The 17,835-nt window shown below is 38.0% G+C and overlaps 5 protein-coding genes across 6 annotated transcripts; 1 reads left to right on the top strand and 4 right to left on the bottom strand.

The window, feature by feature from the left end:
- The first annotated feature begins 1,852 nt into the window (after nt 1-1,852).
- On the top strand, nt 1,853-10,321 carry LOC126758570 (uncharacterized oxidoreductase TM_0325-like). Of its 2 annotated transcripts, XM_050472896.1 has the most exons (2): nt 1,853-1,872; nt 9,510-10,321. In XM_050472896.1, exons 1-2 carry the CDS (start codon nt 1,853-1,855, stop codon nt 10,258-10,260), a joined length of 771 nt encoding a protein of 256 aa, XP_050328853.1. In that variant the 3' UTR covers nt 10,261-10,321. The 2 variants fall into 2 exon arrangements, with proteins under 2 accessions (XP_050328853.1, XP_050328852.1); XM_050472895.1 differs by lacking the exon at nt 1,853-1,872 and having other exon boundaries at nt 9,227-10,321.
- On the bottom strand, nt 2,839-3,941 carry LOC126758566 (3-oxoacyl-[acyl-carrier-protein] reductase FabG-like). The gene has a single exon (XM_050472890.1). It carries the CDS (start codon nt 3,859-3,861, stop codon nt 3,094-3,096), a length of 768 nt encoding a protein of 255 aa, XP_050328847.1. The 5' UTR covers nt 3,862-3,941; the 3' UTR covers nt 2,839-3,093.
- Nucleotides 7,494-8,589, bottom strand: LOC126758568 (3-oxoacyl-[acyl-carrier-protein] reductase FabG-like). Its single transcript, XM_050472892.1, has one exon. The coding sequence runs from the start codon at nt 8,405-8,407 to the stop codon at nt 7,640-7,642; it is 768 nt and encodes a 255-aa protein (XP_050328849.1). The 5' UTR covers nt 8,408-8,589; the 3' UTR covers nt 7,494-7,639.
- Nucleotides 10,322-12,678: 2,357 nt separating the features above from the next.
- Nucleotides 12,679-13,566, bottom strand: LOC126758569 (uncharacterized oxidoreductase TM_0325-like). The gene has a single exon (XM_050472894.1). It carries the CDS (start codon nt 13,495-13,497, stop codon nt 12,730-12,732), a length of 768 nt encoding a protein of 255 aa, XP_050328851.1. The 5' UTR covers nt 13,498-13,566; the 3' UTR covers nt 12,679-12,729.
- Nucleotides 13,567-16,302: 2,736 nt separating this feature from the next.
- Nucleotides 16,303-17,514, bottom strand: LOC126758567 (uncharacterized oxidoreductase TM_0325-like). The gene has a single exon (XM_050472891.1). It carries the CDS (start codon nt 17,474-17,476, stop codon nt 16,709-16,711), a length of 768 nt encoding a protein of 255 aa, XP_050328848.1. The 5' UTR covers nt 17,477-17,514; the 3' UTR covers nt 16,303-16,708.
- Between the last annotated feature and the right edge of the window lie 321 nt (nt 17,515-17,835).

Here is a 17,835-nt window from a genome sequence, read left to right on the forward strand (position 1 = left end):
TAGTTCCACTTTGCTGACTGCTTTCAGGCAACCTCAGTAGCCTCAGATTTGCTCATTTCGCACCACTTTGGAACCCTGCTTGGCAAAGGCTTCCGCTGTGGCGGCACCGATGCCGGAACTTGCTCCGGTTACAATAACAACTTTACCTGCTAAACTCATTTCGATCGATATCTAAACTCACGGCGTATGAAACAACTGAATTGTGTCTAAATCGGTTATTTTATATCAAATGCTATTTAACTATCATGGTAATTCAATATATTTTGTTTGCAAAACATTTAATTTTTCAGCTATTTTTGTAGTTATTATTCATATCTTGATTAGATATGCTATCTTATCGGGATAATCACGTTGCATTATCTTGTTTTAATAAATTGTGAATTTAGAATAAAATTTTTTAGAATATTTTGTTAAATATGAAGGTAAAATTAATTAATTTCTTCAACGTTTTAAATTAAATGACTTCACATAGTTTATTTCAATTTATACATTTTATTTTTTATAGACAGAGATTATTTAAAATAGAAGCAATTATAAATAATCGACCTCTTCACCTAACTCTAGACAACTTGTTTAGCCAATTTCTTAAAGTTATTGACCTGATATTAACTAATATATTGAGTATTAAATCAACCGGAAAATCGAACAACACTATATTGGGGATGAGAAAAGTTCTTGACTGCTACCACTGTAAGACCACTACACATGGACCGGTACATTCGACAAAAGTCAGTTAGAATAATGCATATATAAAAATTATTATGATAGTTATGTATGTGGGGGCAATCAGAAGCAAGGAAATTTGGTGCCATATTACTTGAAGTCAAAAGACGTTGACAGACGATTTTGCATGTCAGAAATGCTAGAGCGCTAGAAAGTCCTTCTGACGGACATTCAGATCACGGATCATTACGACATTCCTTAATGCAAAAGTTCACAAAAGTTCATATGTGTCACCAGGCCAGTCAGCCAAATCATAGGAAAAGCCAAATATCCATGACTACAAGTTGTTTCCTATATTTGGTAGGTTCGGAACGGCGTATTGTATTATGAGCTTCTAAATAATGTAAAAATGTTAATGAGGAACGCTATCGACAACAACACATCAATTGAAGCGGGCGATTGCCACTCGGAACTCGCGACTAGGCGCGAGGCAAACATTTTTCATCATGACAGCACTCGACCGCATGTTGCGAGATCGGCTAAAAGCTATTTTGAAAACACCGGCTAGGGAGTTTTGCCTCACTCGCCTTAAAATCTGGACCTTGTCGTTTTTAAGTACCATTCGTTCTGGTCGATGCAGAATGCCCTTACTGGAAGGCTAACCAAAGTTAAGCTGTCTCTAATTAAAATAAGAAACCGCTTGAGAGATTTTCAGATCCAATTTCGTGCCTCGATGGTAAAACCTGGCAAAACATGACAAGTAAGAAAGGGCTAAGTTCGGGTGCAACCGAACATTTTATACTCTTGTAACTTACAAAGATCAAATTCGATTCGACACAAGAACATATTATCATCAAAAAATTCCCGAATTTCAATAACATGTCTGACAGTTAGACCGATATTTTCGGCCAAAAGTCAGTCATGCGTTCTGGGGTCCATACATTCGGCATGTGGGGGCTTCAATAGTTATGAAACGATGTTGACAATTTTTATACTCGAGATGGCATACTAAACCTCAAAGCCACTATTTGTGTATCCGAAAATATTCATTTGTGTTTGAAAGAGAAAAATTTTGTGCTATATGTGTAGGAAGTAAGTGTGGTTGTAGTCCGATTACGCCAATCTACGAACTCGTCCTCACTTTTTTATTAAGATATCTAAATTTTTACTTAAGTCATCGCTTGCATGGATGGACAGATGGACGGATAGACAGGCAGTCACATGGAATTCAAATTGTCTCATCTTCCTGATCTTTTATATACTATATATTATGTACTATATAAGTATCTAACTCGAACGTTATTAGGTGATACAAACAACCGTTAGGTGAAAAAGCACACAGGGAAAATTCATATTTGGGGATGCTTCACAAAACAAGGGTTTGATGACAACGATATCAATCAGATATGTGGATTGAATAAATATTCATTTTAAAATTTTGAATTTTGTGGACCTTTCTTTTAAGACCGCATTGTATCTACACCACAATATTTACAGTTTGAATATATCGCCACGCTCAGTTTCTCACATAAAGCCAAATTGCTCTCAGAGATAGAGAACAATGCAAAAGTGTATGCGCTGATAATTTCACTGCTTGGTTTGAACAGATGTACATACATATATACAGATGTAAATACTTATGAATGTAGAAATAATTGTTTCTGTTTTTGTATTAGATTGTGAGCGATCAGTTTTTGTTTCCGTAATCTTCCACATCAATCAACATATTGTAAAAATAAAGCCTCTGCCAAGAGTATTATCACACCTATATTAGATATGCTAGCTTATTGGTATAGAACTCAAGTGCTATTAGTAGTCAAAAAATATATTTTATAGAACTTTTTGTTAATATCATTCATTCTTCGACGAAACAAAAGTCAGACACTTATTTTAAAGCATATTTTTATTTACATATACATATGTATGTATTTTGTATATATAAAAACTACGTGTCACGTTGTTTGTCCGCGATGGACTCCTAAACTACTAAACCCATATTAGTAAAATTTGGCACACTGTGGCCAGTTTGAACCAACTCAGAAGATAGGAGAGTAGAAACAATTCATAAATAAAAAATCCCGTAAAAGGTCTATTAAATGGACGCTTTATCAAGCGAACATCTCCATTAACTAGCCAGAAAGCCTGGTAACCAGACATTTAGAAAGCAGCCTTAAATTCGTTATTTTTTCCATTGATATTTATTTGCATGACCATATTCAAAATTAGACCTCAAGTACAATAGCTTGGATTCTTATACCGACAAAAAAGTTTTCGCTTTTATTCGTAAATAAAATTTTCACTGTATTGCATAGTTTATTATATGAATAATAGTATAAAATGTACACCACAGCAACGCGTGGCCGGATCCACTAGTTTCCTATATGAATGTTATGAGTATGTAAATATACTAAATTATATTTGTAAAAAATATTAGCGCGGGCACATTGCGTGTTTGCCACCATCGATCGGCAGAGTTGCGCCCGTTATGAAGCTTGAACTGTCACTAGCAAGGAAAATAATGACATCAGCTACTTCCTTCGGTTGGCCGACGCGACCTAACGCATGTGTAGTCTTCGAATGCTCCAAAAGTTTAGCATAATCTTCTTCTGATAAGCCAATACGCCTTTGGAAGTCTGTCACAATCGTACCAGGATTTACAGCATTCACACGCACATTTTTCGACGCCAAATCTAAGGCGATACATCTGGTGAATTGATCCAGTGCTGCCTTGGAGGTGCAATAGACCGATGCACTAGGGAATGAACGCAATCCTGCGATGCTGGAGACATTTACGATATTACCTTGGGTCTTAATCAGATGTGGTGCGGCGTATTTAGTGAGCAGGAAGACCGAACGCAAATTTGTATTCATGACACGATCAAATTGATCGACTTCAATATCCAAGATTGCACCCATTTCACCAAAACCGGCATTATTCACCAACACATCCAACTGTCCGAACTTCTCAATTGTTGTTTTGATAATCTTTTCGGCGTCTGTCGTTACATCAGCGGTGATGAGTAGTAGTTCCACTTTGCTGTTGGCTGCTTTGCAGGCAGCTTCCGTAGCTTTTAAGTTAGCTTCGTTTCGTCCTGTGAGTACCACTTTGGAACCCTGCTTGGCAAATTCCTCAGCTGTGGTGGCACCAATGCCGGAACTCGCTCCGGTTACAATAACAACTTTACCAGCTAAACTCATTGCGATCTATTCAAATTCACTGCGTTGAAACAACTGAACTGCTGTGTCTAAATCGGCTATTTATATACCAACAAATACAGAAATTTACTCAAAGCAGACATTTTGGCTTGCTATTTCACCACAAATTTTTAATTCGATATTTTTTGGCTGATTGATAAGATAAATTGTTGAGTGGATGCATAAAGGTGGCTCACATATCAACTTTTTGACATTTAAAAAATTTCATTTAAATGTTGACCGCGGCTGCGTCTTAGGTGGTCCATTCATAAAATTTGAAGCTGCATTGTTTCTTGTAGAGTATATTCACATTTGGCTAGGCACTAGGGAAGACCACGTTCCAATATATTTGTTTTAATAAATTGGGAAATTAAAAATGAAATTTTTTCTCTAACAACTCTCGTTCATAAACTGCTTATGTGGCTGATTAAAATCAACTGATGAACGCTTTGCCTCTAGTAGTTACTCATTAAACGATTTGACAGTTTGCGCGTTTGATTTGTACTTTTTATTCGCCAAAAAAGAGGATATTAGCGAGAGATTAGAATTTGTATAACTCTCATATCATTAGAAGTTGAGAGCGTAAATGAAAAAATGCTAATTTTCAACTCTCACTGGAATATGTTGGATATTTTTGCATTGCTGTTAGCGCCAATAAAGCAAAAAAGATGTTAACAGCACAGTAGACTAGCGGAACATATGGAACGGCCAGTTAAATTTGTTTAAGCTAGACCAAGGTTATCCGTGCGGACCGATATACATATACAGCGATAAATGATATTGTGGCCAAAAGTGCATATCCACTTAATTTCTTTCAAATATAATTTATATGGATTTTTTATGGACTATGGCGTAATTTAAGTACCGATTTCATTTCGGCAATCAACTAGAGCATCTTAAAAATATTATAAACGAAATTCTGAAAATCTTTATGCTATAAGAACTTCTGCCAATAGTGTGAAAATGGATGAATGGGAACCGCTCACTCTCCATATCACGGTACTGTTACAAACTACTAAAAGAAAACGAAAGAAACATTAAATTTTACCCAAGAGGTGGTACGAGAGGGTTTTATAGAAGCCAGTGTATAAATTGGAAAGGTTTTAGGCAAAGTCACATATCTTGGAATTTGCTCGACCGATTTCAACTAAATTCGGTACATAAAATTTCTTTGCCACTCCTTTGTTACAATGTGAAATTGACTGAATAGCTTCCCCCTGTAAATCCGGCCCTGCCCTAGATACCAAATATGTGGATCCCAGTACCTATAGTTGGCTTTTTACCGAAAATATCGGTCAATGTTGAAATACATAATTGAAATTCAGAGAGAATTTTTTCCTGCTTATAGTATCACTGTGTATCAAACAAAGTTTTCAGTATATGAGCATGTGTATATATGTACATATGTATAAAATTGCTTGGGTTCTGATCCTCTCGTTCACATTTTACATCTTAAGCTATTTCCCTGCCTTTGATTCTTAGAAGTTGCACCCGAACTTAGAATGGGTCTCAAGTGCTAATTCTTATATATAACAAGTAAGGAAGGGCTAAGTTCGGGTGTCACCGAACATTTTATACTCTCGCATGATAAAGTGATAATCGAGATTTCATTATATGTCATTTACATATTTTTTCATGTGTATATATACCGTATTTGTGTAAAGTTTTATGCCGCTATCATCATTGGTTCCTAATATATATACTCGTATTATACATAGAAGGCATCAGATGGAATTCAAAATAGCGTTATATTGGAAGAAGGCGTGGTTGTGAACCGATTTCACCCATATTTCGTACATGTCATCAGGGTGTTAAGAAAATATTATATAACGAATTTCATTGAAATCGGTATAGTAGTTCCTGAGATATGGTTTTTGGTCCATAAGTGGGCGACGCCACGCCCATTTTCAATTAAAAAAAAGCCTGGGTGCAGCTTCCTTCTGCCATTTCTTCCGTAAAATTTAGTGTTTCTTGTTAGTCGGTTAACGCACTTTTAGTGCTTTTCAACATATCCTTTGTATGGGAGGTGGGCGTGGTTATTATCCGATTTCTTCCATTTTTGAACTGTATATGGAAATCCCTAAAGGAAACGACTCTGTAGAGTGTGGTTGACATAGCTATATTAGTTTCCGAGATATGTACAAAAAACATAGTAGGGAGCGGGGCCACGCCCACTTTTCCAAAAAAATTACGTTCAAATATGCCTTTTCCTAATGCGATCCTTTGTGCCAAATTTCACTTTAATATCTTTATTTATGGCTTAGTTATAACACTTTATAGGTTTTAGGTTTTCGCCATTTTGTGGGCGTGGCAATGGGCCGATTTGCACATCTTCGAACTTAACCTTCTTATGGAGCCAAGAAATACGTGTACCAAGTTTCATAATGATATCTCAATTTTTACTCAAGTTACAGCTTGTACGGACGGACGGACAGACGGACGGACGGACAGACAGACATCCGGATTTCAACTCTACTCGTCGCCTGATCACTTTGGTATATATAACCCTATATCTGACTCTTTTATTTTTAGGACTTACAAACAACCGTTATGTGAACAAAACTATAATACTCTCCTTAGCAACTTTGTTGCGAGAGTATAAAAATAAGTTGAGTTTTTGTCTGTTCGCTATAGCTGACTAAATAGTTGAAGGCAATCCGGGGTCGCGCTAATATCTGTCAACGTTCTTTTTGCCATCAACATACATTGACAGCTCAAGGCACATGTACGAGTGCTCCCAGGATGCGATAACATACGTGTGGAATTATAGATCGCAGTCAATCAGCAAGATCATCACGACGTCAAAGCACGGCTTTTCAAACAACAGCTACGATGTTTGACGGACTTTAAGCAACGTATGGTATATATGGTGCTGTTAGATGCTGGATGTTCTCTGTTGGGGGGCAAAGAAGAGGTTTTCCGCACACACACATTCTTCTTTGGATGGTAGATGGTGGTTACACCAGATAAAATTGATGAAATCACTTCTGCAGAAATTCCTGATCCAGAGAAAGAACCAGTATTATACCAAGTGGTGAAAACTAATATGGTTCATGGACCTTGCGAACACCACAATCTCACCTCGGTTTGTATGTCTGACAATGAATGCACGAAATACTATCCACGCGCTTTTCTTTCGGAAACGCAAACTGGAAACGATATCCATTGTATCGACGTCGCTCACCAGACGACAATGGCAGAACATTCAGCATTCAATTTAGAGGAGTGAATATCGAAGTTGACAACACATTGGAATTTCTAAATTTTTTGGAGGGGCTTGGTATGCCGCCGCATCATTTGCGTCTCAAAGTTGGATCTGTCATTATTCTGTTTCGCAATCTTCATGCGCCGAAGCTGCCTGCTTGGAATACAAGGGGGCAGAATGCTTGATTATACGAATTGCTTTGAGTTCCAACGATTTGCCATTTCAGTTCAAACCTATTCAGTTTCCAGGGAAAATTGCATTTGAGAAGACAATCAACAGGACACAAGGATATTCGCTAGAAGTGTGTGGCATAAATTTGGAAGTCTCTGTACGTTTACGCACCGGAACAGAAACCAAACAATGTTGTTTATTAAGCTGTGTACATTGAAAAAACTGTAGAAAAATCGCAAATAAATAATTTTCAACACAATATAAATTCAACTTTCTTTGCATTTCAAACCATATAATTTCCAAAAATCTTATAATTATTTTAAAAATACTTTTATTTACATTTATCTATATGTATATACATATAGGAATATGTTTAAACATACTAAATTAAATTTGTAAGAAATATTAACGCGGGCACATGACGTTTCTTCCACCATCGATCGGCAGAGTTGCGCCCGTTATAAAGCTCGAATTGTCACTCGCAAGGAAAACAATGGCATCAGCTACGTCCTTCGTTTCACCGACGCGACCCAATGGATTCGTGGTCTTCGAATGCTCCACATATTTAGCATAAACTTCTTCCGATATGCCAAGACCCTGATAGAATTTTGTCACAACCATTCCAGGATTTACGGCATTCACACGCACATTTTTCGGTGCCAAATCCAAGGCAATACATCTGGTGAATTGATCCAATGCTGCCTTGGACGTGCAATAGACCGAAAAGCCAGCGTTTGCACGCAATCCTGCGACGCTGGAAACATTCACGATATTACCTTGGGTCTTCACGAGATGTGGTGCGGCGTACTTGGTGAGCAGAAAGACCGAACGTAAATTTGTATTCATGACACGATCAAATTGATCGACATTAATATCCAAGATTGAACCCCCTTCACCAAAACCGGCATTATTCACCAACACATCCAACTGTCCGAACTTGTCAATTGTTGTTTTGATAATCTTCTCGGCGTCTGTCGTTACATCGGCGACGATGAGTAGTAGTTCTACTTTGCTGTTGGCTGCTTTACAGGCAGCTTCCGTAGCTTTTAAGTTAGCTTCATTTCGTCCTGTGAGCACCACTTTGGAACCTTGCTTGGCAAAGACCTCAGCTGTGGTGGCGCCAATGCCGGAACTCGCTCCAGTTACAATAACAACTTTACCAGCTAAACTCATTGCGATCTATTCAAACTTACGACGTTGTAATAACTGGAGTGCTATGTCTAACACGGCTATTTATATACCAACAAATACAGGCATATTGGCTTGCTATTTCACCACTGATAATTCAATATATTTTGGCGCAGTGATAAGATAAATATTGAGCGGGTGCATATAAGAGTCATGCATTACAACTTTTTGGTCAGCTGCTCTATTTTGAAGTTTTCATTCATACGTTTTTTCACTAGTTGCTATTCATTAAACGGGTGGACAGTCGTTATAAAATTGAGAAACATATTTTTTGCATACTAATATGCAACCGGATGCTAGAAACGGACTATACTAAGTTGTTACTTTCGTTATACCTGGATTTTCAGACTACCGTTTGACTATATACTGTTTGTATCGGTCAATATGTAAGATATGTTAACAAAATAAGTTAATACAGTTTTTTAGATGTGCTGTAGTTGATTGCCGACATTGCCTAAAGAAATTTAACAGGCCGTTGTTCCATATGTTCTGCTACTCTACTCTGCTGCTAACATCTTTTTCGCTTCAGTGGCGCTAACAGCAATGAATGAATGTCCAACATATTCCAGTGAGAGTTGAAAATTAGCATTTTTTCATTTACGCTCTCAACTTCTAATGATATGGGAGTTATACAAATTCTAATCTCTCGCTAATAGCCTCTTTTTTGGCTATTAAAAAGTATAAATGAAGCGCGCAAACTGTCAAATTGTTTAATGAGTAGCTTCAAATGGCAAATCGTTCATCAGTTTGTTTTAATTAGCCATATAAGCAGTTTATAGATGAGAGTTTTTAGAGAAAATATGTAATTTTTGGAACGTGAGTTTCTGCGCCAGGGCCCAGCCAAGATGTGAATTTACTCTAGAAGAAAGAGAGCAGCTGACCAAAAAGTTGATATGTGAGGCATTTTATGCACACGCTCAACATTTATCTTATCAATCAGCCAAAAAATATTGAATTCAAAATTAGTGGTGAAATAGCAAGACAACATGCCTATATTTGTTGGTATATAAATAGCCGAATTAGACAAAGCAATTCAGTTGTTTCAACGCACTGAGTTTGAATAGATCGCAATGAGTTTAGCTGGTAAAGTTGTTATTGTAACCGGAGCGAGTTCTGGAATCGGAGCGGTCACAGCTGAGGCCTTTGCCAAACAGGGTTCCAAAGTGGTGCTCACAGGACGAAATGAAGCAAATTTAAAAGCTACAGAAACTGCCTGTAAAGCAGCCAACAGCAAAGTGGAACTACTACTCATCACCGCCGATGTCACAGTTGATGCGGAACGCATTATAAACTCGACAATTGACAAGTTCGGACAATTGGATGTGTTGGTGAATAATGCCGGTTTTGGTGAAATGGGTTCAATCTTAGATATTGAAGTCGATCAATTTGATCGCGTCCTCGATACCAATCTGCGTTCGGTCTTCCTGCTGACTAAATACGCCGCACCACATCTTGTGAAGACCCAAGGTAATATCGTGAATGTCTCCAGCATCGCAGGATTGCGTGCATTCCCTGGTGCATCGGTCTATTGCACCTCCAAGGCAGCACTGGATCAATTCACCAGATGTATTGCCTTGGATTTGGCGCCGAAAAATGTGCGTGTGAATGCCGTAAATCCTGGTACGATTGTGACAGAATTCCTAAAGCGTGTTGGCTTGTCGGATGAGGAAGAAGCCAAATTTTTGGAACATTCAAAGTCTGCACATGCATTGGGTCGCGTCGGCGAACCCAATGAAGTAGCCGATGCCATTATTTTCTTAGCCAGTGACAGTTCGAGCTTCATAACGGGCGCAACTCTGCCGATCGATGGCGGCAGACACGCGATGTGTCCACGTTAATATTTCTAAGAATAGTTAGATATAGTATATAAAAATAAAAAAAAATACTCTTTAAAATAAATATGTGACTTTTGATTTGCTGCTAAGGGGCTAAGGGAAGTATTGGTTCGATTCAACCCAGTTTTTACCTCCAGACATACCATAATAAGAGAAGGATTAATCCTTAATTTCAGTTATATGTACTACACGTTCATCGACATTTTCGATCAAAGGCAACTATGGGTACCGGGGTCTAAATATTCGGTATCTAGGGTCTTGAACAGATTTTATTGCACTTAAACAATTTTTGGTCATAAATTGGCACACATAAGGAACCTGTGTACCAAGTTTAATCGAGTTATCTCAATTTTTACTCAAGTTACAGCTTGCGGGCGGACAGACAGATAGTCAACCGGATTTCAACCGGATTTCTCGTTACCCTGATCGTTTATATGTACGTAACCCTATATCTATTTCCATTAGTTTTAGGTGATACGTACAACCGTTAGGTGAACAACACTATAATACTCTGTAGCAACGCAAGAGTATAAATATTTCGAAAAAATTCAACATTCGTTATTCGTTGAAATAGTTAATGGATGACAATGAAATTGTGTATCTTATTTACGACGGATGGCAACCACTTAAGTTGCCGAACAACTGCACTATTTCAAGCTGAGACCTTTGCTTGTACGGCAATACACATTTCGGGCATAGATTTCCCTAGAGCTTTACAGACTGAATTCGTTATTGAATACCGACTTGGACTTTATCATACTTTATTCGTAATTTAATGGGTCTTAATTTTCTATCACTTCGAACTGCGGAAGAATGGTTTCGACGATTCAGAGCGGGTGAAAACGACACCATGGATAAGCCAGCCGGCGGAAGACCTGTGACGACGAATACCGATCAAATCATGGAAAACATCGAGTTAGACCGGCATGTGGCATCTCGTGACATCGCCCAGAAGATGGGAGTTAGTCACCAAACCATTTTAAACCATCTGCAGAAGGCTGGATACACAAAAAAGCTTGATGTTTGGGTGCCGCATGATTTGACGCAAAAAGCCTTCTGGAACGAATCAACGACTGCGATATGCTGCTGAAACGGAACGAACTCGATCCATTTTTGAAGCGGATGGTGATTGGAGACGAAAAATGGATCAGATACGACAATATCAAGCGAAAACGGTCGTGGTCGAAGGCCGGTGAATCGTCTCAAACAGTGGCCAAGCCGGGATTGACGGCCAGGAAGATTTTGCTGTGTGTTTGGTGGGATTGGAAGGGAATCATACACTATGAGCTGCTCCCATATGGCCAGACGCTTCATTCTACCATCTACTGCGCACAACTGGACCGCTTGAAGAAGGCAATCGACCAGAAGCGCCACTTTTTTGTAGTTTCTTCACCGGTCCAATTGATAAGCGCCGAAGCAAAAGCAATCCGATTTTTCCTTCCGAAGAGATTATTTTCTACAATGCGACTCGCAACAGCTCTCGAAGTATTTTCTACACCAAAATCTCTTTGGAATGCTAGAGAGGACAGCAAAGCGTGACGCTTTAATAAAGTCCCTGCGTAATTGTTATTTTTGCAATTATCCTTTGGTATAACCGTTATTTTGGAAATTTTTTATTAGTTTACGTTCTGCCGCTGGGCAATGCTTACTCAGGCACATTTATCCTACAAATAATACTTAACTATAAAAAATGTCAAATTTGAACAAATGTCCTGAAGACATTTTCGGAATTATCTATTGGATTTTATTTTATTGTCAGTAACTGTATAGCATCCTGATATACAATTTCCAAGAAAAGATGCTCGCTGACTGTTAAATGGGTTTCCTCGAGCAAAAAATTATCTATTTTCTAATTTTTCATATTGTCAGATTTTGTCAAATTTTCAGTGGAAATTATCCGGCAGTCCGGAAAATGGATGATATCGCGATGTGGTATAGTAGGGCTTTAATGGAATCGAAATTTTAGGTAAAGTAACATATCTCAGGACCTACTATGCCGATTTAAGGCGTTAAGTGGGTTTGATAATTTCAAAAAAATCGATTTTTTTGTGAAATTTTTTGTTCAAAGTCTGAGAAAAAATGAATATTTTAATATATTTTTATTTTCTTCGTTCCAAAACGACATTTATATATATACTAATGCAATATGTTTAGTTTTTTTTTTAGTTTTAGATGAACCAATAAGTCTGCTATCCACGGCGCTCACCTCTTTTTTGAGACACCCAGGGAGATGAGGTCTAAACGGCTGAATTTTCAACCTTTGTATATCAAAATTTCAGGAGACATTGTTCAAATATGTACCTTTGATATGTCATATTATATTTTTCAAATATATGATTGCTTATATTAAAAAACAAAGTCGTAAAAATATCTTTTTTTGTACATCCGAAACCACCTAACCCACTTAAACCAATTATTAAGTATTTTAAAGCATATTTATTATTTTATTTTATTTAACTGTTCTCAGGAATATTAACGTGGACACATGGCATGTCTGCCACCATCGATCGGCAGAGTTGCGCCCGTTATAAAGCTCGAACTGTCACTGGCTAAGAAAATAATGGCATCAGCTACTTCCTTTGCAGCGCCGACGCGACCCAGCGCATGTGTGGTTTTCGAATGCTCCAAAAATTTAGCATATTCCGCTTCTGACAAGCCAACACGCTTTAGGAAGTCTGTCACAATCGTACCAGGATTTACGGCATTCACACGCACATTTTTCGGCGCCAAATCTAAAGCAATACATCTGGTGAATTGATCCAGTGCTGCCTTGGATGTGCAATAGACCGTAAGACCAGCGAATGCACGTAATCCTGTGATGCTGGAGACATTCACGATATTACCTTGGGTCTTCACGAGATGTGGTGCGGCATATTTAGTCAGCAGGAAGACCGAACGCAAATTTGTATTCATGACACGATCAAATTGGTCGACGTCAATATCTAAGATTGAACCCCTTTCACCAAAACCGGCATTGTTCACCAACACATCCAATTGTCCGAATTTGTCAATTGTTGTTTTGATAATCTTCTCGGCGTCCGTCGTTACATCGGCGATGATGAGTAGTAGTTCTACTTCGCTGTTGACTGCTTTACAGGCAGCTTCCGTAGCTTTTAGATTTGCTTCATTTCGTCCTGTGAGCACCACTTTGGAACCCTGCTTGGCAAATTCAACAGCTGTGGTGGCACCAATGCCGGAACTTGCTCCAGTTACAATAACAACTTTACCAGCTAAACTCATTGCGATCTATTCAAACTCACTGCGTTGAAACAACTGAACCGCTGTGTCTAATTCGGCTATTTATATACATACAAATACAGGCAGGTTGTCTTGCTATTTCACCACTGATAATTAATTATATTTTGGGCTCATTGATAAGATAAATATTGAGCGGGTGCTTGAAAGTGTCATACGTCACAACTTTTTGATCAGCTCCACTATTTTGAAGATTATATTCATATCTTCGCAATCAGTCTTTATTTATATATTTCTTGTGTGCGTGTGTATATGTCGCTAAACTCCTCCTAAACGGCTGGACCGATTTTGATGAAATTTTTTGTGTGTGTTCAAAAGGATTCGATAATGATTTAGATTCACAATTTGGTCCCTTTGGAAAGTGTTTTTTAAATTAATTTTTCATTTGTAAGTAGTTGTTAATTTTGGAATGTTTTTCATTGGATCCGGCAGACTGCGCTACCACCGCAGTATCAAAATTATTCCAAGGTGAAGCAGCTGGTTTATGTTGCGCATCTGGAAAATTTTTACTGACACCGCTAAAGCACATGCCGGAATCTTTAAAAACACTTGTAGCTGGCACCACATCTCAAATTGTTTTTGCAACAACTCCGGGAGACTCTGGAGTAACTAATATCGAATGAAATGATAATAATTCAGAACTAGAAGTTAAGTATCTCTCAAACACAGAGAGCATTCACATATTTTACAGGTACATAACAGCTCAATTGACAAGTCCCCGGCCTGACTTATAAAGCGCGTTTAAAAATTTGACAGCTGTCAGATCATTAGTTTGTGAATTAAATCATTTTGAGTGAAGTAACTTTTGTTATTGAGAAAAAAATGATAAAAACAAATTGATAAAATATTGCTTTTTGGTTGGAAAATTAAAATTGAATCTGTTTAAGGGGGGAGCCTGATTTAGAAGCTTCAAAAAATCGATTTTTTTTCTTAAATTTCTTTAAAAATAATCAAGAATATGTCCCCAAAGTTATAGATGGGAATTCAAAATATTATCGAAGCTAGAAGGAAAATAGTGACCGAGCGTCTTACAGATGTATAAGCGCTTGGGCATTAAATTATCTTCTATTTAAACCAAAAAAAAACTAAGGAAGTCAAGTTTGAACATAGTTTTAAACAACAGAAGTAAATTTTTTTTGGGTCAAAAATCACTTTTTTCAATTTTTAAAAAATTTGTAAAATTTTTCACTTTTTTTTTGAATTTTTTTAGTTTAACTAGAAGATAAATTGTTAAACAAAATGAATATATTTGAATTTTTTGTTTCCGATAGAAATAGCGACCTGCATCCTGTCCGCCGTCCGAAAAATGCACAAGCGAGATGCATCAGGCAACTGCTTCTCAAAGGCAGCATATCAAAGATTTCGTAACCAAAAAATTTGTGAAAGATCTTCTCCTAGAAATTTTGTTTCAATCAATTATTTCTCTCCCCCAAAAAAAACCGTCAAAAAAATGCTCCCCCCTTAAGCCACGGTTTGGGTTGATCAACATTACGTGGACTCTGCATGAGGGAAATCAACCGCTGAAATGTGGTTAGCAAAATTTGAACGAGGCGAAATTAGCACCAAAGATGATGAAGACAGTGGAAGCCCTAAAGAGGCTGTTACTGACGAAAACAACAAAAAAGTCGACAAAAGAATTGTAGATGACCGTAAAGTGAAACTGTTCGAGATAGTAGACACTTTAAAGATATTAACTAAGCGCGTACACCCTATCATTCACAAATATTTGGTTATGAGAAAGCTCTGTGACAAGTGGGTGCCGTGCGAGCTCTACTTTGACCAAAATCAACGTTGATGATTCGTAGTAGTGTGTGAAGATGTTTGTAATAAGCCCGAGTTTTTGGTTTGAAATGTGACAATGGATAAAATACGGCTCCTTCATTTCACTTGGAAGTTCAATCGACAGTCATCCCACGATGAACTCGCTCCAAAACGCAATGGTCGGGTGGCAAGGTTATGATGTCTGTATTTTGGGATGTGCTTGGAATAATTTTTATTGGCTATATTCAAAAAGGAACAGCGACTATTACATAGCGTAATTGTTCCGGTTGAAGTACGAAATCGATGAAAAACGGCCGCATTTGAAGAAAAATAAAGTGCTGTTTCACCAAGAGAATGTAGCGTGTCACAAGTCAGTGAAAACGATAACAAAAATCCATAAACTGGACTTTGAATTGCTTCCACATTCACCGTATTCTCGAGACCTAGTCCCAAGCGACTATTTCCTGTTCTCAGTTCTCAAAAGTATGCTCGCTGGGAAGAAATTATCGTCAAATGAAATGTGATCGCTGAAATTGAGGCCTACAACTTTGAAGCAAAAGACAAATCGTACTACAAAAATGATATCGAAAAGTTGGAGGGTTGCTTATACATATTAAACACATTTTCACATTGTATCTACCACACAATATTTACAGTTTGTGCGCATCGCTGCGCTCACTTTTCTATTCAAAACTAAACGTTAAATGGCTCTCAGAGGCAGAGAGCAATGCCAAAGCGTTCGCGTTGATAATTTCGCCGAGAGGTTTGAGCAAATGTACCATATGTACATATGTATATATTTATATAGAAATAATTGTTAAGATTTTGTATCAGATTGTGAGCGATCAGTTTTTGTTTGAGTAATCTTATTTTTTGCTAACTGATAGTATTATCAATCTTTATTAAATATGTTTGCTTATCGGAGTGCTCTTAAGTGCAATAGTACCCAAAATGCAACCGGCGTTTCGGATTTTTTTTAAACATGAATGAAACAAAATTAGTTTCCGACACAAATCAAAAGTCATATAATTATTTCAAAGCATATTTTTATTAACAAATTGGGTAGTCGAAAAAGTCTTTTCGTATTTTGTCAATAGATGTCGTTACAGTCGTATATCTCCAGTGCTACCAATCGCATTGTGAAGAATGCCACGCAAGCCACTAATGAAATTTGTGAATTTTGCGGAGACGATGCTGTATCAGTTCGTATAGCACAACAACGGTTCGCTCGCTTCCGTTCTGGAAATTTCGATTTACACTGATGAAGTAATGTCTTTAGCGGAAAAATGGCAAAAAGTGGTCGACCAAAATGGTACATACATATTTGTTTATTTATTTATTAGTATAAATATAAAAAAAAATAAAGTTGAAGTTTGATTAGAAATACGAAAAGACTTCCTCGACCTTGCAAATTATCTATCTATTCTAAGCAATATTAACGCGGACACATGATGTTTCTGCCTCCATCGATCGGCAGAGTTGCGCCCGTTATAAAGCTCGAACTGTCACTAGCAAGGAAAATAATGGCGTCGGCCACTTCATTGGGTTCGCCGGCGCGACCCAATGCGTGTGTAGACTTCGAATGCTCCAAAAATTTAGTTTCTTCCTCTTCCGACAAGCCAAGACGCTTATGAAATTCTGTTACTATCACACCGGGATTTACGGCATTCACACGCACATTTTCCGGCGCCAAATCCAAGGCGATACATCTGGTGAATTGATCCAGTGCCGCTTTGGAGGTGCAATATACCGAAAAACCAGCGTACGAACGCAATCCGGCCACACTAGAGACATTCACAATATTACCTTGTGTCTTCACGAGATGTGGTGCGGCGTATTTAGTGAGCAGGAAGACCGCTCGCACATTTGTATTCATGACACGATCAAATTGATCAACGTCAATATCCAGGATTGAACCCATTTCACCAAAACCGGCATTATTCACCAACACATCCAACTGTCCGAACTTGTCAATTGTTGTTTTGATAATCTTCTCTGCGTCCGTCGTTACATCGGCGATGATGAGTAGTAGTTCCGCTTTGCTGTTGGCTGCTTTACAGGCCGCCTCAGTAGACTTTAGATTTGCTTCATTTCGTCCTGTGAGCACCACTTTGGCACCCTGCTGGGCAAAGGCCTTAGCTGCGGCGGCACCAATGCCGGAACTTGCTCCGGTTACAATAACAACTTTACCAGCTAAACTCATTGCGATCTATTCAAACTCACTGCGCTGTAATAACTGGAGTGCTGTGTCTTAATCGGCTAATTATATGCTGTCAAAAGCAGACATAATGGCTTGCTATTTTAACTACTAATAATTCAATATACAAGGTGCGTTTCAAAAGTAAACAGGACTTAAAAAAATAGAACAAATGGTTTTTTCTTCAAAATCAATTTATTTTATTCAAAATAGGCTCCTTCTGCTTCAATACAGCTTTTGCATGGGCCAAAAGCATGTCGAAGGATTGTTTTAGCTCGTTGGCCGGTATGGCTGCCAGTATGCCGGTGCAAATCTTTTGAATGACCTCTACGTCTGCATAACGCTTTCATTTCATGGGCAAATGC

This window comes from Bactrocera neohumeralis, chromosome 5, assembly GCF_024586455.1.
Source record: "Bactrocera neohumeralis isolate Rockhampton chromosome 5, APGP_CSIRO_Bneo_wtdbg2-racon-allhic-juicebox.fasta_v2, whole genome shotgun sequence".
Lineage (NCBI taxonomy): Eukaryota > Metazoa > Arthropoda > Insecta > Diptera > Tephritidae > Bactrocera > Bactrocera neohumeralis.